General features: G+C 49.7%; 1 protein-coding gene across 1 annotated transcript in view; it reads left to right on the top strand.

The window, feature by feature from the left end:
- The window catches only part of PHKA1 (phosphorylase kinase regulatory subunit alpha 1), a gene marked incomplete in the record, with an annotated part of 50,282 nt that overhangs the window by 5,780 nt on the left and 21,235 nt on the right, over positions 1 to 23,267 (top strand). Inside the window, 10 exon segments of the mRNA XM_036740190.1 lie at positions 678 to 846; positions 5,787 to 5,869; positions 6,273 to 6,353; positions 9,343 to 9,441; positions 10,336 to 10,482; positions 11,567 to 11,620; positions 13,562 to 13,684; positions 16,424 to 16,519; positions 17,063 to 17,170; positions 22,932 to 23,010. Of these exon segments, the coding sequence (XP_036596085.1) occupies positions 678 to 846; positions 5,787 to 5,869; positions 6,273 to 6,353; positions 9,343 to 9,441; positions 10,336 to 10,482; positions 11,567 to 11,620; positions 13,562 to 13,684; positions 16,424 to 16,519; positions 17,063 to 17,170; positions 22,932 to 23,010 (1,039 nt within the window).

Genomic DNA, 23,267 nt, shown 5'->3' with positions numbered 1-23,267 from the left:
CTTGCCCAGGGTCTGAGGCCAGATTTGAACTCAGGAAGATGAGCCTTCCTGACTCCAGGCTTTGCATGTAACTAACTGGAGAAGGAAGAGGCTGGAAGCCCTTGGAAATCAGTTAGGAGACTGCTGCATGAGTGTGGGTGAGATGTGCCAAGGGCCTGCTTGAAGGCAGTAGCTATGAGTGGAGACCTAGGACATAGAAAGGGCAAGGTTTGGGTGTGGGAGCTGGTAAGAGACATGGAGACAGACACTGGGAGGAGGGCCAGGTGATGGGTCAGTCTGAGGTGATGACAGGCCATCCAGGGGCCACATCCCAAAGGCTGTTGGCCATGGGAGCCTGGCATTGAGGAGAGAAGTTAAAGGTGGACAGATGTGAAAGGAGGTGTGGACACATGCAGGCCTAGCTGTAGGTGTGGATGTGTGTGTGTGGCCCTACCTAGTATTTTGTATCTGCTAAATACCCAAGTTTGAGCTCCAAGAGGGCAGGGATCCCCCTCCACTTCTTCCCCCACCCCATGCCTAGCACAGTGCCTGGTACTCAGCAGTTCTTAGTAAAGGAGAAAAGGAGAAAGGAGATGCCAGTCACTCTAAGCTCTTCCATCACCAGTGGCAGCAAGAGGAAGGGGCACTGCAAGGCTCCAGTTCTGGAGCCCTTTCTAGTTCTCCCTGTTCTGTTCCAGGTGGGCAAAGTCGAGTCCTTCAAATACAGTCAGAGCACCAAGGACAGTCTCCATGCCAAGTACAACACGAACACCTGTGCCACCGTGGTGGGGGACGATCAGTGGGGCCACTTGCAGTTGGATGCCACCTCTGTTTTCCTGCTATTCCTGGCCCAGATGACAGCCTCAGGTGAGTCAGAAGGCTGTGTGCACCCAGAACACTCGGTCAGGCTCTCTCACCCAGGGCCGGAGAGACAAGATGGCCTTCCACTGCTAAAAGCTATACTGTTCAGGCTGCTTTCCGGTCCTCTCTGGGCCCAACGACAGGGATTGCCCGTGATTCTCAAGTGCTTGGCGTCCCAGGGCCATCGGGGGATGCAGTGAGCTCTGTGATGTAAATACATTGGAGAACTGTCATTCCCCAAGTGCTGAGGGCCAGCCAGTGGCCAGTAAGAAGTGGTGATCACTCTCCATTGTGTTGGTTGACCAGCAAGTGAGGATTGGAAGGGAATTACTAGTCAAGAAAATCCAGTGGGGCTTTTTTTCCTACAGAAAAGTGGCTTCTTGTACTTTCATGTCGTCTTAATTTAGCTTTGTGACTCGAGCCTAAAGTTCCATCTCTGTGGGGGACCTCAGCAGCTTCTTCTGCCCTGGCTTCCTGTGGAGGTGTGGACACTCTGGCTTTTAAAGGTGTTTTGTCAGATTCGACTGGTCCCATGTCAGAAAATTAGAAATTCTTATATTCACCATGGACTTGCATAGGATTATGGGAGCACAGCTGCTCTGGTTTGGCTCCTTCCATTAGAGAAGAGGAAGCAGTCACACAAGTAAGTTGCCGAGGTGATAGCAAGCCCCGTTAGAGCTGAAAGAACCTTGGCCATGACCTCGACCAATCCTATGTTGTTCTTGTTGCTTTTTCAGGTGGGGGGGGGGTGTGTGTGTGTGGTTAGTCTTATGGGTGAGAAACTCCCTCTACCAGGCAGCTGAGGGCACCACTGTAGGGAGAGCGCCGGGCCTGGAGTCAGGAAGACCTGAGTTCGAATCCTGCCACAGATGCTTAGTAGCCGTGTGACCCTGGGCCAGTCACTTCACCTCTGTCTGCCTCAGTTTTCTCACCTGTAAAATGGAGATAATACCAACATCTACCTCCTAGGATGGTTGTGAGGATTAAGAAATAGACAGAAAGAGGGCTTTACCACCCTGGGAGTGCTGTGGAAATCGTTGTCATCATCAGTAAAACCAGACATTGAGATCATTTCGTTATATGTCATAAAGCATAGAGATCATTTTACAGAGGAGGAAACTGAGGCCCAGAAGCAGAAAGTGATTTTAACTGGAGCTTCCAAATATCTTCCCGGGAGGAGAAAGACATGGAATTGTTTTAGCTAAATCCACACCATGATTTTAATAATTGGGAAATTGTTTTATTTTGGGGAAAATATGTTAAAACTATTTGCATAAAAATGTTTCTAGCTGGTATCCATAAATCTGGCAAAGATCGGTGGTTTCTTGCATGGCCTTCCTGACCTCTCTGTACGGGCAGGTATGGGCACTTGCTCCCCCAAGAGAGATAGCAGCTCTAGCTGTGATTGGCTGCCTGAGGGTCACAGAGGTAGCCGAGAGGATGAGAACTGACAGCTGGCCGCTGGGAGAAGGCTGGGCTACCCTATTATGATTTGTTTTCATTTTCTCCAACTAGGAAAATGACCTTTGGACTGGAAGATTAGATTGTGAGAGATTAGATTGTAAATTCCTCTTGGGCAGCACTGTGTCTGGCAAATAGTAGGTGCTTAATAAATGTTTATTGATTGGTTACTGTAAGAGGAGGTGGGAAGAGAGTCAAGTCCCAGAAGAACCAAATCCTGGGTTCCTGAAAGACCTGGCAGCTGTGGCTGCTGAGCCACTCACTGTCACTGGTATGTGAAGGATCGTGGAAAACAGGAGAGGTCCTACAAGATTGGAGAAGGGCCAATGGCTCCCCCCACAGATGGAATTCCCAAATGGCACCCCCAGTGTTCTAAGACTTACCTACTATCAGCAAAAAAGATGCTTTGCGAAAATTGATTTTCCAGTTAACTGGCATTGATTGGTTTGGGTTTTTGGTCTGGAGCTGTGGTTCTTCTCATGTTCGGAACTTCCAGTGTGGGAATTCCTCCCGCCAATGCAGGTTGGCAATTCTTCTGCAGCTTTGAGTCTTAGAGTGGCCTGGGGCACCTCTAGGAGAAGTCACTGGCTTAGTTAGGGTTACACAGTCAGTGTGCATCCGATGTAGGCCGGAGATTCGGCAAAACCCACTTTGAGCCATGATCTGTTTTTTGGATAATTAGTCATGTTTACTACAGTGTCCAAAATAAGGTACAGCTTTTACACGTATTAAATCTAGAATTCTGATTTTAAATTCTTGTGTTTTCTTTTTCTTAATAGTATTTTCTTTTTTCCAATTACATGTAAAGATAGTTTTCAACATTCATTTTTGTAAAATTTCGAGTTCCCCATTTTTCTCCCTCCCTCCTTTCCTTCCCCCCACCTCCCCAAGACAGCAAGTGGTCTGATACAGGTTATGCATGAACAATCACATTAAACCTGTTCCCACGTTTGTCATGTTGTGAAAGGAGAATCAGAACAAAAGGGAAAAGCCATGAGAAAGAGACAACAGCAATGGAATGCAAATAGTCTGCTTCCACCTGCATGCAGACGCCATAGAGATTGGCAGCTGATATAATGCTCACATGGGCAAGTGAGAATTCCAAATGACCTTAACAGGCTGAGTGGTGGGCCAAGGCTAAGAAGAGATTTGACAGGGATGAATGGAAGGTTCTTTACTTGGGTTCACAGTCACTGTTCAAGTGCATTATGGGTTGACAAAAATTCATGTGAAAATAATCCGAGTGCTTTGGTGGACTGCTCAAACTCAAGGTGAGTTGGCAGCATATGACTGTTGTAGGCTGTGTGGAATGACCCGGTGGCCGGGATTAGGCAAGCGATTGTCTTCTGTCCTGATCAGACTGTCACATCAGCAGGTTTAAGTTCTGGGCACCACATTTTAGAAAGGATGTAGATCCATGCACAAGATGGCAACCAGGATGGTGGGAGGAGTGAAGATTGTGATCCATGAAGACCTGCTGAAAGAGCTGGGCATGTTAGCCTAGGGAAGAGAAGGCTCAGGGGGAACACGAGGGTGGTCTTCAAGTCTTCGAAGGGCTATTATTTGGAAGAGGTGTTAGATTTGTTCTTCTTGGCCCCCAGCAGAATTAAAAGTGATGTGGGGCATGGAGCAAGAGGAGCTAACTTAATCTGGATCAGAACAACTTCCTAATAGTGAGAGCTGGGCTACTTCAGTGTCTGGTGATTTCCCGAAGGTGCTAGGGACCCATTTGGCACATATGTTCTAGCTGCAATTCTCTGCCAGGTAGGGGTTGGAATAGGGACCTCTGACTTCCTGTCAGTGATTGGGCCTTTTCTTAATGACTCTTGGTTGGCATTATGAACCTCAATTATTATATTGTGCTATAATCTTTATAACATTTAATTGTTATGCTGGATTTAATGATCATCTCTGTGTAGATGGCTCCCAGATCTGTCTCCCCAGTGCTGGGCTCTCTCCTGAGCCCCCATCCCACGTTACAAACCTCCTGTTGGACATTTCAGATTGGGTGGATGTCCAGGGGGCATCTCATACTCACCATGTCTAAATCCCACCCCCTTTCAAGCTTTCCCATTTTTATCGAAGGTACCACCATCCTTCTGATCTCCAACTTGACCTTAACCTCACCTCCTCACTTCCTATGGCTAATTAGTTGTTAAATCTCGCCATTCCTTTCTTCTCCACATGCCTCCTGTATGATGCCTTCTCTTCCCTCATGCAGCATGTCCTGCTGGAATCCTTGCCCTGGCCTTCTAATTGGCCTCCCTGCCTCTCCAATCCAGCCTCTGGCACAGTGATTTTATTTATGTGCGCATTTGACCTTGTGCACATCTGACTCCCCTACTCAGTCAACTCCAGTGACTCCCTCTTGCCTCAAGGATGAAATATAAACTCTTCTGTTTAGCTTTTTAAAGCCTTACCCAAACTGACCCCACCCTTCTTTCCAGCCTTTCTCTTTCCCTCCCTCCTTCCCTTCCTCCCACATTACCTTGTATTTAACTGCTGGGCAGATATTGGTGCTCATTCTTTTGCTGTTTCTGCTGCATATACTTCCATATGTATGTTTTGTCTTCCTGATAGACTTTAAGCTCTCTGAGGGCAGGGATTTCTGCCATTGTGTCTCAGTATCCCCAGTGCCCAGCGCTTAGTAAACACTTACTGTTCCTCTAGGTCAGGCCCCTGTGGCTAGTGAAGGATGTTTGCTCTCTCACTGTCAGGGTCAGCCTCTAGCCTCCCTCCCCTTGTCCTTCCCCATTTCTAAGCTCCTTCTAATCTGCCATCCCCCCTTCAGTTCAAGAAGAGCCACAAGATGACTCAGGGAGAGCAGTAACCCTCATTAAGCTTGTTAAGTCTGGAACTTTCACCATTGGCCAAATTTGAAGTTGAGGGCTCTCGACTTGTCTTGCCTGCTGCATAAACCGTGTGGCTTTGGGACAGATAGCACTTTTTGTCCTCATTCATAGATCTCCCTTGGGCTTGGTTGGTGGCCACATCCCTGATGGCTGAGATCACCATGAGCCATGAAGACCCTGCACAAGAAGCCCTTACTAGTCACCTCCCATGTACAGGGATGTCCACAGGGCCGAGAATCCCAGGGAATCCCAATTGCCGCGCTTTGTCTTTCAGTGTTTCTCAGGCCAAAGCCAGGTTTCATGTGCATCAGTGGAGGGGAGCAGGAATTCCACCCCCCCCCACCAGAGTAGAATTGCAGTTAGGTGGTGCAGTGGATAGAGCATTGGCCTTGGAGTCGGGAAGACCTGGATTCCAATCCTGTCTTGGACACTTGCGATCCCTGACCTTGGATAATTCACTTGTCTTTTCTGTGTCTCTTCATCAGTCAGACAGAGGGGGCAGGGATGGGGGAGGGGGCGGGGGGGTGGCCTTGCTGACCTCTAAGGTCCCTGCCAGCTCTGGGTCTGCCATGGGCCCAGGACTCTGTAACGAGAAGTGATTTGTGTTCAGTGTTTATTCTGTTCTGTTCCCAGGGCTCCATATCATCCACAGCCTAGATGAGGTCAATTTCATACAGAATCTTGTGTTTTACATTGAATCTGCTTACAAAACAGCGGTGAGTATCCCTCTGGGAGCGGGCTCCTCGGCGTAGTACCGGGCCTCCGTCCTGTGTGGCCTTGTGGCTGTCCTGATGCTGACCTGCTGTAGGAAGGGGCCCCTGGGTTCTCAAAGGCCTGTTTTTGGGAAGACCAGAGAGATTCACCACTAATAGTGTGGCCACCTCCTGGCCACCCAGGAAACAGCTCACTTCTTTTTGCCAAGTCGCCCTTTGCAACCATAAACATATAGAAGGATGAGCTCTTCTAGGCTGCCACGGGCCCACTTGGGTGAGATCACATTGCAATCTTGGTGTCAGGCTATCTCCCAGTTCTTTCCTTTGCTGACATGTGGTCCAGGGCTGTGTGTATGATGGGGGCTTCAGCGGGGTTCTGCTGACCAGGCTGTTGTTTTCCTGGCAGGATTTTGGCATATGGGAACGTGGTGATAAGACCAACCAAGGCATCTCTGAGCTGAATGCAAGTTCTGTTGGGATGGCAAAGGTAATTCTCACTAGCTGTAATTAAAAATTGAAAGTTTGTCTTTCCTGGAACTGAACCCTGTTGGCTCAGTGTGTGCACCAGACATGGTGGCCTGACCCAGGAGAACAGGCTGTAGACCCAGTGAATTACAAGGAGCCCAGAGACAAGCCACAGTTACCAAGAAGCCCCTCTCTGGTGTCTGTGGCAAGGGGCGGCTAACTTCTGCTAAACAGCTTCAGTGTTCAGCAGGAATTTGGGATAGAGTGGCGAGAGCTCTTCATTTGAAGGTAGTGAATCCTGGGCCTCAGTTTCTTCATCTGTCAAATGAGGGGGTTGGACTCAATGACCTCATAGGTCCCTTCTGGCTTTCAGTCTGTGACCCTATGAACTCCTAAAGTTGATTCTGGTCCATTGCTAAGCATCCTTGATTGGTAGAAAGTCCCTCATAGGACCTCAAGCTGAAAGGGGCATTAAAAATTCCCCCTGTGGCAACACCTCCCAGGTCTTGGAACTTACCCCCATATGTCACAGATAACGTGAGGGACAAATACATACCGAGAAGCAGGACCAGATCCATATGGGCACGTACAGGATGGAAGGCCAGATGGGCGAACACATCGACTGTCAGGGAGACAGACATGACGTAGAGGTCACCACACAGATAGACAGGGAGATACAGAAGCAGACACATTGAAGGATAGGGGACACAGAGAGACAGAGAGAAGATCTTGATACAGAGAGAGGTAGGAGAAGCAGATAGACAACTCGATGGCACACACAGTGGAGAGGGGAGACCTGGACAGATGCAGAGAAGCATGTGGGCCCCCCCCAGACAGATGTGGTGACACACAGATAGATAAGGGGACAACAGAGATAGATGGGTGACCCAGAAGAGGAGACACCCAGGCACACACAGCCAGGATGAGATGTGGACAGGCAGATGGAGGGCAAAGAAGAGGGACATAAGACCAGATATGTGGGAACACACATCAAGGGGACCACTCAGACAGAAGTACACATTGATGGGGACACACAGACAGATTGGGGGGATTACGAATGTAGAGATGGGGGACACAGACAGAAGGGAATAGACATAGGGCGGCACACACACGTAGATTGGGAAGACACACAAATCATTGGGGTAGGGTGCATGGCTGAGCTCCCATGGGTTCACTTGTCATTTCTGTACAGATGGCTCCCTGGTATGTGTGTCCAGTGCTTACCTCTCTCCTGAGCTCTAGCCTCAAATTTCCAACTGCCTTTTGGTCATGTTGACATCGAGCCCATCTCCAGGCCCGCAGCACCTCGTGTGACTTCACACCTGTTAAATGTTTCCATTTGGGGGTGCTGCGTCCAAAGCAGAACTCTTCTGTCTTTTGTCTGAGGGCCCTGCCATCCTCTTGCCTCTCCGGCTCTCCGTTTTGGTCTCATCCTTTACCTCTTCCCTGGCACTTAGCACATGTCTTGCCCTTCCCCTCCTTTCATGCTCTCAGGCCTTTGCTCGGGCTCCAGGCCCCTCCCAGCCAGGCTGCTCTCAGCTGCTAAAGTCATTTTCCTGAAGTGCAGGTCTGATCATGTGACCCTTCTCCCCCTCATTTAGTGAGTGCCAATGGCTCCCTATTACCTCCAGGATCAAATATTTCCTCGTCTGTTTGACGTTGAAAGCTCTTCACGACGTGGTTCCTGCCTGTCTTTCTGACTTTCTGGCACTTGACTCTCCTACTCACACACTGAGTCCTAGTTATACAGGTCTCCTTGCTGTTCCTCACACACAACATTCCACTTTCCCGCCTCCATGCTTTTGTACTGGCTGTCCCCCATGCCTAGAATGCTCTTTCTCCTCACCTCCAAGGCTTGGAATCACTTTCTTCACGAGCCCTTTTCGTTGACCCCAGCTGCTAGGCCTCCTTCCTAAAACTCCCTTGCATTCATTTGGCATCTATTTTCTTTGGGTTTTTTCCAATTACACATAAAGGCAGTTTTCAGCATTCGTTTTTTATAAGATTTTGAGTTCCACATTTTTCTTCCCCCCTCCCCAAGTTGGCAAGCAGACAAGGAGCGGCACATATTTTCCACTTACTCATCTGTATATATGTTGTTCTCCCATTCAAATGTAAACTCTTTGAGGGCAGGGCTGTTCCACTTTGTATCACCCATCCTGGCACATAGTAAGCACTTAATGAATGCTTGTCGATTGATGGGTTCATTGAGTGGTGTATTTCTAGAGGCTTCCCAAAACCTTCTCCTCTGAACCTTCCTCCATGTGCATGCCCCAAGGAAGGGCACCAGAAGTGTTGTCAAGGACACAGCTGTCACTACCGTGGTGATGAAGAGACCTCAAACAGCTTGTGACATGGCCTAACCCATGAGACTCCACACACATACACACACGCGCATGCACGCATGCATGCACGCAGAGGCCACAGCCACATGGGAAAGCCACCTGGGCACCAGAGTTCCCCAAAGATACTGCAGCGTGGTGGTGGGCCTGCCCCAAGCTTCTGGCTCTCCCTGGGGCAGCACTAGAGGCTGATGGGAAGCCCTCGGGGCCTCCCGGGGATGGATGATGATTAATCTGCTGGGGTTAAATCCCATGTCTGCTGCAGCGTGCCAGGCCAAGGAATGCCCGAGACCCCCCATGGGCCATCTGATGGCTCTGTCTGGGCAATTCTCAGGACTTTGGTTGGATTACCCCTTTGGTTAACAATCCCTTTTTTCCTTTTAAAGGGCCGCAAAGCAATAGTGTAGCTTACTCATTCATTCAACAGCCATTCATTAAATGCCTTCTGTGGCACAGAGTGCCAGACTGAGCACGGAAGGAGATGCAAAGCTTGTGTCAAACAGAGTCCTTGCTTTCAACGCACGGTCTAACCACAGAGAACAGTCAAAGACTTTTGGAGATGCCGCTGTGTCCATATATATGGTGTGCACGAGACGGTGCGGGGCAGAGAGAGGAGACAGATCTGTGGGTGCTCAGGCACGCGTTTGTCTCTTTGCTCGCCTCTCATAGGCAGCCTTGGAGGCTTTGGATGAGCTGGACCTGTTTGGTGTGAAGGGTGGGCCCCAGTCCGTCATCCATGTCATGTCAGACGAGGTCCAGCACTGCCAGGTAAGAGAACAGAAGCTCCGCTTTGCTCCACCCTCAGTTGAATCGTGCCATGTGCTTGGCCCAGGGAGCCTTGGAGATGGGGTGTGGGCCTGTTCCCCTGCAGAGGGCCTGCCACCATTTTAGGGGGGACTCAGCCCTTGGGGTAACTAGGAACTGCATTCCCAAAACTCTTCCTTTTCTAAATTCACAGAACCGCCCTTGGTGGTAGCCCCAAAGCCAAGGAAAGGAGATGATGCTGGCAGTGTTCAGGGTCAGGCTAGAATTGATGTAGCACTTGGGGCGTTCAGGGTCCTCTCTGCCAGGACAGGGGATTTGGACTTTTTGGATAGCTCCCAGTGAGAACTTGAGAGAGCATGATGTGGAATACAGCTTTGGGGATTAAGTCTGTAGCTCATGGTGTGTACATTGACCTTTGAAGTTATTAAAAAAAAGTCTTTGCCCATTTGGGAGAAGGCCCGCAAGAGGTGCTAGCAGCAGCACTCTCATGCGGAGTTGCTCAGCAGCTACGGTTTCCCTTGTCTAAGCAGGTTCCCAGTTGTTTGAACAGTTGCTCATGGGCTAATGTGGCTTGAGGGATCTGAAGCCATTAGCAGTGGGTGAGGGAAGCTCTGTGAGTACAAAGGGTCCAAATCTGTCCCTTCATGCTGAAATCATCAGACTCAAGTCTTATTCTCGGCTGCCTTGTCTACCTCATCTACCCCTCCGTGTTTGGGAGCAGCAGTCATTGAGGGTGACCAGACGACACAGTGGAGGCAAGCCTGGCCTCTCGGTTGGCTCTCTCGATGTCTCTTCCTTCAGGACTCCTCTTTGGAATGAACCTTCCAAAGCAAAGGGGCTTGTTGTGTGCGTCCTAAAGACTTGCCTGATAGGGGCCCTTCCTTTCCTCTCTCATAGTCTATCCTCCATTCCATGCTGCCCCGGGCCTCAATGTCCAAAGAGGTAGATGCCAGTGTCCTCTCGGTGATTTCCTTCCCAGCCTTTGCAGTAGAGGACAGCCAGTTGGTGGAGATCACAAAGCAGGAAATAGTCACCAAGCTTCAGGTGAGTCACTGTCCGGATCCTTCTCTCACTCAGAGTGCCAGCACATTTGGGGTGCTGGACATTGGTCTGCCTCTTGGCTCCTTTATAAGATGGGGAAACACGTTCCTCTCTTTGCGGAGCAGAATACCCCATACTCTGCCAGACACCGTTTTTTACTTAACTGCCCTTCTTTTTAATGAGGGACTGTTCAGTGTGGGGGCTCAGGGTGGGGGGCTGTTGCTTTTTGGAAAATGATTGGCCCAAAACACAAAAGGAATCACTAAAACTGAAAAAACAATTGGATTGCGGGATGAAATCCTGAAAGAGACCTCAACTCATCTGGTCCAGGCCCATCATACTACAGAAGAAGAGACTGAGTCCAGAAGAGGTCACATTGAGTGGCAGGTAGTACAGCAAGGTTTTGCTCCAAGTCCAAGCTCCTTTCGTTGTCCCCATCAGACATCACTGAGGCAGCTAGGGAGCACTGGACTTGGAGTCGAGAGGACCTGAGTTCAAATCCAGCTTCAGCTGTGGGACCCTGGGCAAATCATTTCACTGCTAACTGCCTCAGCTTCCCCATTTGTGAAATGGGGATAATGATAGCACCTACCTCCCAGGGTTGTTGTGAGGATCAAATGAGATAAGATTGGCAAAGCACTTGCCACAGTGCCTGTCACATAGTAGGTGTTTAATAAAGGCATGTTCCATTCCATGCCCAATCAAGATTCCCAGTCTGTACCACTGGGCCCTGATGGGTCAGGGATGGGACTGGATGGAGACTGGCTGTTCTCCATGAGTATAGCCTGAACAGGATGAGCAATCAAGAAAGGCCCTGAAGGCCACAGAGAGGGTGAGGGGGCAGGGGCTTGGCCTTGCTGGGCCCAGGGGCTCTGGTAGAACCCAGAAAGCAGGCTCCTTCAGTTCTCTGCTCCTTCACCATGCTGAAATCATCAGCTTGGTGGCGAAGCCGAGTGCCCGGAGCTTTCCCCGGTTATTTTGAAGTGGGCTTGTGCCCAGTGCTTGGCTGGCACATTCTGCTGCCCCCTGAGTCTTCAGAGGCGCCTAGGATTCTGATGCTCTCTTTTCCTCTCATTCCCACCCCCAGGGTCGTTATGGCTGCTGTCGCTTTCTCCGAGATGGGTATAAAACCCCCAAAGAGGTGAGTTTCTTTCCACTTGCCCTCCCCCACTCCCACCTGAGGCCCTCAGAGCTTGTTTAGTGCGAAGGACTCAGGGCACCTGTTTCAGCTGAGCTACCTCCCCTAGGTTACAGGCAACCCTGTGATTTTTTTCCCAGAACTCATAAGGACTGAAAATTTGGTTGGTTACAGCCTTTCTAGAATTCGACTGCCAACAGTGGCAGGGCCCCCTGGATTGGTGGCTGGACTCTAGAAGACACAGATGCAGGCAGCCCTCTGTTGTGCTGGCTTTCTTCTTTGCTAGCTGGCAGCTGGCTGTGGACTGAAGGCTCCAGAGTTTTATTCCACTTGCCTCGAAGCTGAGTTTCCCTTTCAGAGTCCTAGGGAGAAGCTGGGACCCCTTCTGAAGGGCTGAGGGCATTGAAGGACTGGGCCAGGGCATGCTCCCTGACAGTGCTGAATGTCTTCCGGCTCACAGCTCTGCTGGCTTTTTCAGTGGGGGGCCTGGAGACATGCCCCAAAATCTTCAGAGATGTGTGCCTTGCCCCCGCCGCCCCGACTGTCTCAACTCCCATTCCCTTCTGTCTCCTTCCAGCTGCCTTCTGGCTTGTGTCCATCACCAGATCCAGTGCCCTTCCTGAGGCTTCCCCCACCCCTTGATGACCCTGGGCAAGTCAGCAGCTCTGACCCTCAGTGTCTCATTGGGCCCTTTTAGCTCTGCATCTGTGATCTTTTTGTTTCACACAATTAATCCCCCACCCCCGACCCCTCGCTCCTTGAGCCTCTCACCTCCCTTTGGTTTCTATGACACTGCACTCATTTACTCTGCCAACCAACATGCCAGTGAGGCCTTTGCTTGTTGCTTATACTAGCTCTTCCTCCTCCCCTGACCCCACCTGGGGGTGGTGGCAGCAGTGGTAGTGGCCAAATCTTCCCAGAATCCTCTCCTTAATATTCTGTCCTTCCTCCACAGTCATTCGATACAGCTAGTCTCCGGGTCATTCCACCTGAATCTCGATTTCCAGTCCCAACCTCTCTTCTCTACCCCAATCCTGCCTTCTCAGTGATCTAATAATAGACATTTTCACTTGGATATCTTGAAGCCCAGCACTTTTTCCACCTACACTCACTTCCCTCCCCATATTTCTCAGTGACTCCCTTAGGATTGCCACTCCCCAGGTAGCAAGCCTGGAGTTAACTTTGCTTCCTTGCTAAAACATGAACAGGTGGCCTGGCCTCCACACTATCAATACTGGGGATACATCGTGCCATCCATGACTGCCCCCCTCATCATCTACATGAGAACTGATATGTAGAGAACACTTCACAAATGGAGAAACCGAGAGGTGAAGTGACTCCGGTTATACAGCTTGTTGTCATCAGAGACTGTATCCGAGACCAGAATATCCATCTATCCTTTTTTAGCCAAAGCTCTGGTGTCCAAGTGAGGGCCAGGCTGTCAGGACCAGGGGACTGATCGTCAGCATTCCATGACCTCTGACCCCAGCATGCTCTAGGGAACACAAAGAGGTTCGGAAGGTGTTGGCAAGGGCACAGATGTCCCTGAATTGGTAATGCAGCCATCATCAGCCGGCCCTTGGGTATATTCTATACCTAAGACCTCCAGCTACGGAAAGGAGAGTCCAGTACCCAGGGCTTGGCCTGGAGCACATGTAACACACAGAGACAGTCCCATGACTCCCCTGAGTTTCGGTACCTTGCCACGAAAGGCTCGTCTGGTTCTCCTGCTCTACCTGTTTCTGTCAGGGTGACATGTGGCCCAGAGGTCCGGGTTCTCCTTGCTTTGTTTGTTTTTGCTTGCCAACAGGCAGTTTTAGAGTGGGAGAAAGGCTGCTGCCCTCCTGTGGGCTGTTGGCAGTGGCTGCCGCCTTTCTGTGCCCACAGCTCAACTGCCCCACTTCTGTGATTGTGGTGACACAGGCCAGGCCTTGGTTTTTGCAGGATCCTAATCGTCTGTACTATGAACCAGCTGAGCTGAAGCTGTTTGAGAACATTGAGTGTGAATGGCCTTTGTTCTGGACCTACTTCATCCTGGATGGTGTCTTCAGTGGCAACATGGAACAGGTATGGTAGCTTCCAGTTGGGAGTGGCTGGAAGTCTTCTCCAATAGGATAGTTCTGAGATCTTGCTTTCCTCTTCAGTCAGTGACTGGACTGAGTCTCTGTCCCAATGGGAGGCTGGGATCTGGCTGACCTGTCTAGGAATCAATCAGAGGCCCCAGCAATCCCAGCTGGACAGAATCTTAAGAGATCACTGAGTCTACCCCCCTCACTCTACAGGGGAGGCCAGGGAGGCTCAGAGGGGATGTGAGCCACAGAAGATCCTATAGCTGGAAGCTACAGAGCTAGGCACCAAGCCCAGGCTTCTTCCCACTTCCCCACAAGGTCTCTGCTCATGTCCAACATGAAGGCGATATCGATAGGCTTGTTCACTTCAATCCATTGAGCACCTACTCTGTGTCAGTCCTTGTGCTAGGCCCCAGAGAGACAGAAACACAAATGAACCATCTCAGTGTTTGCTCCTCTGTCTTTTTGGCCTTGGGGTATGAAGCAGTTCCATGCCTGGCTGTCTTCTTTGTCACCTCGATCCCTGCCCTTAAGGGAGGGGACCGATGTTCCCTGCAACAGCCTAACCTTCCAGTTCTACGATCTCTTCAACCCCAAGACCTCTTCCTCCTCCTCTCCACCTTGGCCACACCCAGGGGTAGTCACAGCCTTGATCTCATCAGCCCCCAAGTATTCCACTTCCATGACCAAGAACCCTGAGATTCCTTTATCATTCGCTGTCTCCCTCTGCCTCAAGATCCTAACCCTGTTCTTCATTCTCCACCCTGACCTCCAGTCTCTCTATCACTTAGCTCTTTCCCAGGCCATCACCCTTGCACTGGCTACACTCTCCTCTCCTCTCAGTCTCCACGTGTTAGTAGACCAGCTCAACTGTGTACAGTCTTCTGCTCTTGCATCAGTCAGTCAATAAACATTTATTAAGTGCCTACCATGTGCTAAGCGCTGGGGCTACAAAGAAAAGCGTACTCATTCCCTTGGCTTGTCACCACTCATACTCTTCTAACCTGCGATCATTTACTTGATTACACTTCCTCTCCTCTCACTCACTCTGAAACCTCCTGAAGCCTGGCTTCTGACCTCCTCATCCTCCTCCTGGGACTGCTTTCTCCAATATCACCAATTGTCCATTGGGCATTTCAAACTAGGTGTCCCATAGCAATCTCAATCTCTACCTGTTTTCTCCAAAACCGAACTCGATTCATCTTTTCCCCAAAGCCCTCCCCTCTTCCCAGCTTTCCTGTGACTAATGAGGGCTCCACCATGGTCCCAGCTCTCCTGGCTCCCAAACCGGGAGTCCTCGCTTCTGGGCTCATCGCTCTCTTCCCTCATATCCAATCTCTTGTTAAAATCTTGTCACTTCTGTCTTCACAACATACCTTGAATCCTCCCCTTTCTCTCGTGTGACCCTCCTGCCTCAAGCTTATCCTCCTTCCAACCATCCTCTACTCAGAAGCCATGGCAATTCTTTGAAAGTGGAGGTCTGACTACATCAGCCTCCCTCTTCCCTCTTCTACACACACTCAGTCAACTCCAGTGGCTCCCTGTTATCTTCAGGATCAAATAGAGTCTTCCGAGATAGGCATTGAAAGGTTTTCCTAACCCTGCTCCTTCTAACTTTCCTAGGTCCTCCTGTGGGAGCCTCAAGACACAGCTGCGTATCTCCTGCCTTGGAGCCTTTGTACTCACTGTCCCTCATGCCTGGCATGCCATCTCTCCTTGCTTGCATCTCTCAGAATTCCTATTTTCCTTCCAGGCTCAGTTCAAGCGCCGCCGTCTTTCCTGAAGCCATTCTCGATACCTGCCTCCCTCGTGGCCTATTTTGTGCGTATTTACGTGTGTCAGGGTTTTCTTAGGCCACCAGGTAGGGCAGTGGATGAGCATTGGACATGGAGTCAGCGTACATGGGGATAGTAGCAGCGGCTTTCCAGGATTGTTGTGGAAGCAGATGACATGACGTGGAGAACTCTCTGCAGACATCCAAGTGCTAGCTAAATGCAGACAGTCTGTTAGTATTTCCTGATTGGCTGCCAGCGTCTTGAGGGCAGGGCCGTTTCACTTCTCTCTCTGTGTTCCTATGTCTGCCCCAGGGCTAGAGAGCTACCCCCACAGGTCCTGTGCCCCGTGCCCTCTGCCCAGCCCTGGAGGAGAGGGAAGGCTCACAGAGCTCAGTGGAAGGCACTTAGCAAATATTTTCAGATAATAACTGATTTCACACCAGCACTCACTGGGATGATTCCCTGATGCTAGTAATTAGCATTGCTAGAGTTCCAGATATTCTTGGCAAACAGCCGTGAGGCTTTACAGCATGTGAAATCAGGCATGTGGTCTCCTTTGGTCCAGGAGCCCAAGGCTCCAAGTGCCTAGGTGGGCCGGGCACCTGCTTCCCCATCCTCCTGCTGGCCCCTAGCCAGCTCCTTTCCCTTCAACTTCCCCATGATGCTCCCACTGCCCTTCTAGCAGCACAGACTCTGCTCTCACTGCTTGGCTCCCCAGCCCTTGGGCTGGCCTTTGGCTGCAATGCTTTGAGCACCTCAGGTGACGGCCCACCCAGCCTAGGTCAGTGGTCACTCTGCTCTTCCTTGTTTATGGCCTAGCCCTGGCAGGCCCAACCTGGTCCTTTAGTTCCGCCCACCTTGCTGCCCTCAATCCAGGATGAAGCTCCTTGGCAGTGGCTCTGTGCTGGCTCGGCTGCCCCTCCATGGCCTAAAGTGTCTGCCTACATTGCTCTCCTTTGCAGGTCCAAGAGTACCGGGAAGCTCTGGAAGGAGTCCTTATCAAAGGCAAGAACGGGGTTCGCCTTCTGCCTGAGCTCTACAGTGTCCCTCCTGAGAAGGTGAGCAGAGTTTGGCAGAAGAAGGGAGCGCCCCCCCAACAGTACTGGCCTTCCTCACGATACCTGGATCTCCTCAGCCTCAGGCAGGCGTGGCCTTGATTTTCGAGGACCCATGAATGAGCCTGTGCTTTTATTGTTCGCAGGTTTTAAGGGCAGCCACAGGGACTGTGTCTCAGGGCCTGAATTTTGGCAGTGGGCATCCATGGTGAGGCAGGGCTGGGACGATGTGCCTGAGAAGCTGCCATACTTGACAACCACCTCTTATACCAGGGTTTGGTGGCCTAGGCCCGGGCTAGCTGAGGACCCATCCATGTTCTGCACAGATAACACCTGGGGCCCCTTTGCCTACAGGACCCAGTTGGAGTACTCTAAGGCCCAAGGAGACATTCTTTTGTTTGCCTGGAGGTGAATGGAAGGACTAGCTGTTCCTGTATTCATTCCGTTGGCCAGGAATAGGGAGCTCAAACCTCCCTGGATCCCAGAGCTCTGGGATTGTCTCCTGTCTCTAACATTTGAGATTGCTGTTCATATGGCTTCTTGTAGGTTGACGAAGAGTACCAGCATCCTCACACTGTGGACCGAGTGCCCATGGGCAAGCTGCCTCACATGTGGGGCCAGTCCCTGTACATCCTGGGAAACTTGATGGCAGAGGTAAGGAGAGTTCTGATCCTCTCAGGTACGCCATGTCCGAGGCAGGCATTGGGCGTGTGGTGGAAAGCAAGGCAGGGCAGGGCAGGGTCAAATCGAAGCAAATGCCCGAGGAGGACCAGTCGGAGGAGGTGGCCGCGTGTGGTCAGGGTGGACAGGATGGCTGTCTGCAGCTGTGTGAAGGAGGGATTAGCTTTGTCACGCTTTGCCAAGGAGGGTAGACCCAAGGAGCAGCAATGGGGAGTCTAGCTCTTTGTTTAGGCTGGTGTCAGGAGAAATTTCCTACCTATGCCTGCTATCCCAAAGTGAGTTTGCCCTCCCTAGAGGTCTTCTGGCAGAGGCTCCTGGGCCCACATGTTAGAGGTATGGGGCTCCTCCCCCTTGGTGATGCTGTGACACTAATAGATGATATCATTCACCTTTCCAGGGCTTTAGTTTGAGACCCTTTCTTGGGAAAGTTATGATCGTGATTCTTAGAAATAATGAGCATGATAATATTACTAGCATGAATTTCTCTAGCACTTGGGGATTTGCAGAGTTCTTTTCAAAGCTCTTTTGTCCCTCCTGAGTCTCACAGCCAACCCGTGGGGCAGGTACGACTCTCGTCTCCATTTTTGAGCTGTTTCTCAAAGGGCTTCTGGAGAGGACTGAGGAGATGATCGCCTCCTCCAGCCTCACCTGGCCCTAGGCTCTCAGGGACCTTGCGTAGCTTGGAACTGGCCTCTTTATGTTTTTCATGACCTTGGCAGTGGTGCCCTCCAGAGCCACCATGAATGTGGACACAAGTTCCAAGGTATCTCTGGAAGGCTTGTGACTGGTGCTCATGGTGGTTATTTAGGCAGGCCTTCCTAAAGTAGGTGAGCCTTCCATCTGAGTTTGGAAGGAGTGGAGGCCACAGGAGAGGGGTGGCAGTGGGGGACTGCTGGCTGAGAGAATAATGGGAGGGCAGGAGGGGAGGCAGGCCGAAGGGGGTGTTAAGTGGACCTTAAAGTTCTCAGGGCCCAGAACTGCATTTCAGCTTTGGAACTGGCTCCCCACTTTCTAGGCCAGGGCCTTGTACACAACAGAAGCCTCATTCATGCATGTTGGATCGCACCCATTTGGGATGGCCCCACCACCCTTCACGTGACCTCTTGCTCATGGGCTGCCTCTCTGAGTTCCCTCAGTTGTGTGTTCTCCCCCAAAATTGCTTTAAATACATTTAGTGTTTCATTAACTGTGTTCGTTTTATTTCCCTCCAATTGAATGTAAGCTCCTTGAGATCAGGGATTGTTGGATTTGATTTTTATATGTGCTCAGTGGTGAGCACAGTGCCTGGCAAACAGTCAGTGCTTAATAAAGGTTTATTGAGTGAATGAATGACAGACACTCACCTGGAGTCCAGCTAAGGTATGGCTGTATTCTCAGAAAGTCCTCCCAGAATGCCTTAGGGCATCCAGCCGGACCTCTACCAACCTCTCCTTTTCTGCCAGGGATGGGGACTCACTGCCCCGGACTCACGTTCGAGTTCTTCCCCCCACACAGAGGCCCTTTCTTTTTAGCTCAGTGTTCCCAGGTCCTTTGGCTAATTGAGTTGTGGCCTGTCACCTTACAGGCCTCTGGTTGTCGCTATCTCTTCTGCCAGGTGGCTGAGGGCATTAAGGTTCTGCAGTCTCTTCTTGGAGCGGTGATGGGCACTAGGTGGCGCACCTGCTCAAGCCCTGCTCTTGAACTTAGGAAGAACATCTCAGACCCTTATTAGCTGTGTGACTCCCAGCAAACTAGCCAATCAGTCAGGCATTTATTAAGCACCTGCTATATGCCAGGCACTGGTCTACACTGCACAAAAAAAGAAGTAAAAGATAGTCCCTGTCTCGAGGAACTGAAAAGTCACTTAACATCTCTCAGTGTCAATTTTCCGACAAGGCTAGATGACACAGGGCGTCCCAAAAGTCTGAGTGTAGTGTGAAGCTTGGGCCGCCTGGATATGGAAGGTGATGTACAAACTTTAGAGTGTAATATAAATGTTAGTTACCCTTATTATTATAGATGAGGATCAGAGAGGTGATGTGAGTGTCAGAGGTGGGCCGGCAGTCTGTGAGCCTGGGCCTGCTAACCGCAGGACACCGGGTGGGTGCTCATTCCAAAGCCTAAAACCATCTGGCCCTTTGGAACCAGCCAGCAGAGCAGTGCTTGGCCCGCAAGGCTCATCTCTAAGGCATCGCTGCCTGACAAACAGCCTATGGATCTCAGGAGGAAGCTGGCTTCATACGCCAACCCGTGCCGCGGCCTACTCCCTCTCCTTTGAACCCCAAGGTTTGACTACATTTCTCCTGGTACTCAGGGTAGAGCAAACAGCAGTCATGACAAGTAAAGAAAAAAAGAAAATGGCCAATCTGAGAAGAATTTCTACCTGGGCTTCAGGGAAAGCTCTCCTCTGGGGAAGAGTGTACTCTCTATCTCTGGCCTTCAGGTTTAAGGCCCAGTGGAAAGGCAGGGCTGCTCTTTTCTCACTCTGCAAACCAAAAAAAAGGTAGAAATTCCCTCAAGCCAAAATGCGAATGGCCCTGGCCCATTTGATGGCTTTTCTTCATCAGCTTCATTTTCTGCTAAGCCAGGGCTTCTTCACCTTCTCTGTGTCTTGGGCCTCTTTGGCAGCCCCGGGGAAGCCTGTGGACTCCTCAGAGTAAGGTGTTGAAATGAAGCAAAAACGGAAATGCACAAGTTTACAAAGGAAACCAGATCCCTTGAAATACAGCCATTGAAATGTTAACCAAAACCAGGTCACGGGCTTGGGGTTGGGGACCCTTTCCTAACCCTGCCTTCCCCACCCAGAACAAATGGTTTACAGAGAGAGACGAGAAGCAGTCCAGCCAAACTAAGCGACTTGTTAATGGAGCTAGTGCACTCTCATGGCTCTTCTCCGAGGGGAGAAGGAAACGAGGACCCTCTATGTGCCAGGCCAAACGAGGTCAGAAGAATTCCCAGCATCGATTTTGTTGTTGGTCATTTCCCGTTTCTGTTATTGTAGCCATCATGTGCATTGTCTTCCTGCTTCTGCTTACTTCACTACAGAAGTTTACTAGTTTTCTCATGCTTCTCTATCTCCCAATGCCTTTTTATTCAACGTCAAACCAAGCTGTGCCCCTCCCCCCCTGCATATCCTCAGCCCAATCTGAAGGTGGGGGAGACTTCCCTGAGATGATCAAACTTGGGGTTTGCTCACTGAGCCTTCCCTTTGGGATGAACATTTTCCCATTGCACCTTTCTGGGTGTACCAATGAGGCTGTGTAGAATACTTTAAGAGGACCTCAGTGTCCTATGTGCCCCCCCACTCCAAGCTTTGGGGCCAGGTGAACAGAGAGATGGCACCAAGCAGAACACGAAGAGGAGGGACGAACACATTTCTTTTTCAACAATTAGATTTTTCTTTCTATCTTTTAATTGTATCCAGGAAAGCAATCCCTTATAACAAAGAATTTACGAATAAAGAAAAGGAGGAAGAAGGGGGAGAAATTCAGCAAAACTGAACAGCACATCAGCAAATATCTGGCATTGTATGCAAGGTTACGCTGGTGGGCCCCCTCTGCAGAGGAGTGGCAGGGAGCTGGCTGCTCTTTGGGGTCAGGCTTGCTCTTTGTAATTTCACAACATTCATTTTCCTTCTTATTCTTTTGTTCCATTTTTCATTTATTTATTTTTTGTATATATGAAGATTTTTTAAAATTAATTCTTATTGATAGCTTTCATTTTCACATCACCTAAATTTCTCCCTGCGTCCTTCCCCATGGCCATCCTGTTTAACAAAGAATTCTTTTTTTAAGAGGAGTAAGAGAAAAAGACAGTGAGCAAAAGCAATGACTACATGAAAAAATCAGACATCGAATGCAGCCTTCTGCCTCGGTGGGGGGCGGGGGGAGGGGCTGGAGTCATGGTGTGTCTGTTGCCTTCTTGGCTCTGCTTGCTCCACTTCACCTCAGGTCACGTGTTTATCACATTCATCATGTCATATAGCACAGACATATTCAATTATATCCATGTGCCATTCCCCACTCAAGAGGCATCTTTGTTTCCGACTCTTTGCTGCCATAAAAAAGGGCTGCTAGAAATATTTTGGTGTGTTGGGGACCTTTCTTTATGTCAGGTACCTCCTTGGGGTATGTGTGAGCAGTGGAAGCTCAGGGTCAAAGGGGACTCCAAATGGCTTCACCAGCAGGGCACAAGTCCGTCCACAGTGACCGATCTCACCTTTTGTTGTCTTTTTCAGTGACTTGGGGCATTCTTTACCATGGTTGTCAATACTTTGTACTTCTTCTTTTGAGACCCATTTATTCATATTCTTTAACTACTTCACTTTTAGCCTGTTCATTTTCTCTTTGTTTTAGATTCCACATCTTTGTCAGAAACATTCGATGCAAAGGTTTTGTTTTCCTTTTCCTCCCCATTCGGGTCAACATCCCTTCTTATCCTGGATGCCTTAACTTGTTTGTGCAGCAGCTTTGCGTATGGTAATCAAAATGATCTCTTTTGTCTTTTGTAATGGCCTCTTGCCTGTGTTTGCTGTGGGTAGTATATGATCTGCTCCTCTTTGCCTTTTTAAATGGTATGGTCTCAAATATTCAGGTCATGTACCCATTTTGAATTTATTGTGGAATATGGTGTAAGGTATTGGCCAACGCTTCCCAGTTTTCCAAACAGTCCTTATTAAATAGGGAGTTCTTTCCAAAGTATCCAACTCTGGGTTATTGAGTTCCACCATTCCTAATTCACCCTTGTCTAGTCTGTTCCATCGATCTACTTCTCTGTTTTTAAACTAATACCAGATGGTTTGGACGACTGCTGCTTTGGAATCTAGTTTAAGGTCTGGAAATGTTATTCTCCCTTCATCCCTCCCTTTTTCAATTTTCATTTGATTTTTGTTATTTTCTTTTGACATCTTAGAACTTTTGAGTAACACAATTCTTCAGGGGAGATTAAGTTCACTGCACCATGTGTGTTGCCACAACTCCTAAGCCCAAGGTGACTTGCTGAGCAGGCGACACGGCATAGAGAGAGACAAATGAGAAATCAGCAGGACAGAGGAGCTGAATTATGGAGGTTGGCGCTGTGAGCTTTGCAACCAGATAGGACTTGTCCAGGGAAGGCTGGAGTCTGAAACAAAACTAAGCTCTGGAGAAAAGAACTTGGCAAAAAGTCATGAGATCATAGGTTTGGAGTTAGAAGGGAGCTGCTCTGGGCTGGGCCTGATTCAGGCCAGGGCCCTACTTGGTAGTGTTTGATATGAAAACAAAATTAGATAATGGTAGGTCCCTCGGTATCTAATTAAAGCTGGGGAAGGGTATTCACCCAGGTTATGAATTAAGCTCCTCTCCCATTATAATTGCCGATTAGGACCTTCCAAGCTGACTTCCTCGAAGTGATTTCAATGGCCTGAGCCTTTAGGTCTTTAAACTAATTAAGTTTCGATATCTTTTAAGGAAAAACAGACCTGACTTGCCTGGGGAGGGAGAGAGTAAGAGGGTGTGAGGATATTGCTCCCACCATAGGAGCTTGACAATCATCTGGTCCACCTGAAGAAACTGAGGCTGAGAGAGGTTGTGACTTGCCCAAGGTCACGGGGCAATAAGCCGCACAGAGGGTATTCCAACTCCCATTCTCCTTGTGCTGTGCCACACTGAACAGGGGCACTCCCTCTCTGGTTACAAACGTGGTGTTCTCAGTGCAAGGTATTGGCTGGTGGCAGAGGGGAGACTTTGTAATTGGTTGATTTCTGCTTTTTTCTTAGGGGTTTTTAGCACCTGGGGAAGTTGATCCTCTGAACCGGAGATTTTCCACTGTCCCCAAGCCAGATGTTGTGGTTCAAGGTGGGTGTGTCCTTTTTGCCAAGAGCTTTTTGGAGGCAGAAGGCTTCTGAATGAGCGTGTGTAGCAGTAATAGCATATATCCACATTGTATGTCAAAGTTTGCCAGATGTTTTATGTATGCTACAGATGGGGAAATGGAGGCTGAGCAAGGCAAAATGAAGAGTCTGAGGTGGGATTTGAACCCAGGTCTTCTCTCTCCCCTATACCTCACCTCTGCCCAAAGTTACTCTTCTAAAAAGTGTCATGGATTATGCTGT

Source organism: Trichosurus vulpecula, chromosome X (assembly GCF_011100635.1).
Source record: "Trichosurus vulpecula isolate mTriVul1 chromosome X, mTriVul1.pri, whole genome shotgun sequence".
Taxonomy (NCBI): domain Eukaryota; kingdom Metazoa; phylum Chordata; class Mammalia; order Diprotodontia; family Phalangeridae; genus Trichosurus; species Trichosurus vulpecula.
Note: the sequence above shows the minus strand (reverse complement) of the source record. Positions and strands in the feature narration are given on the sequence as shown.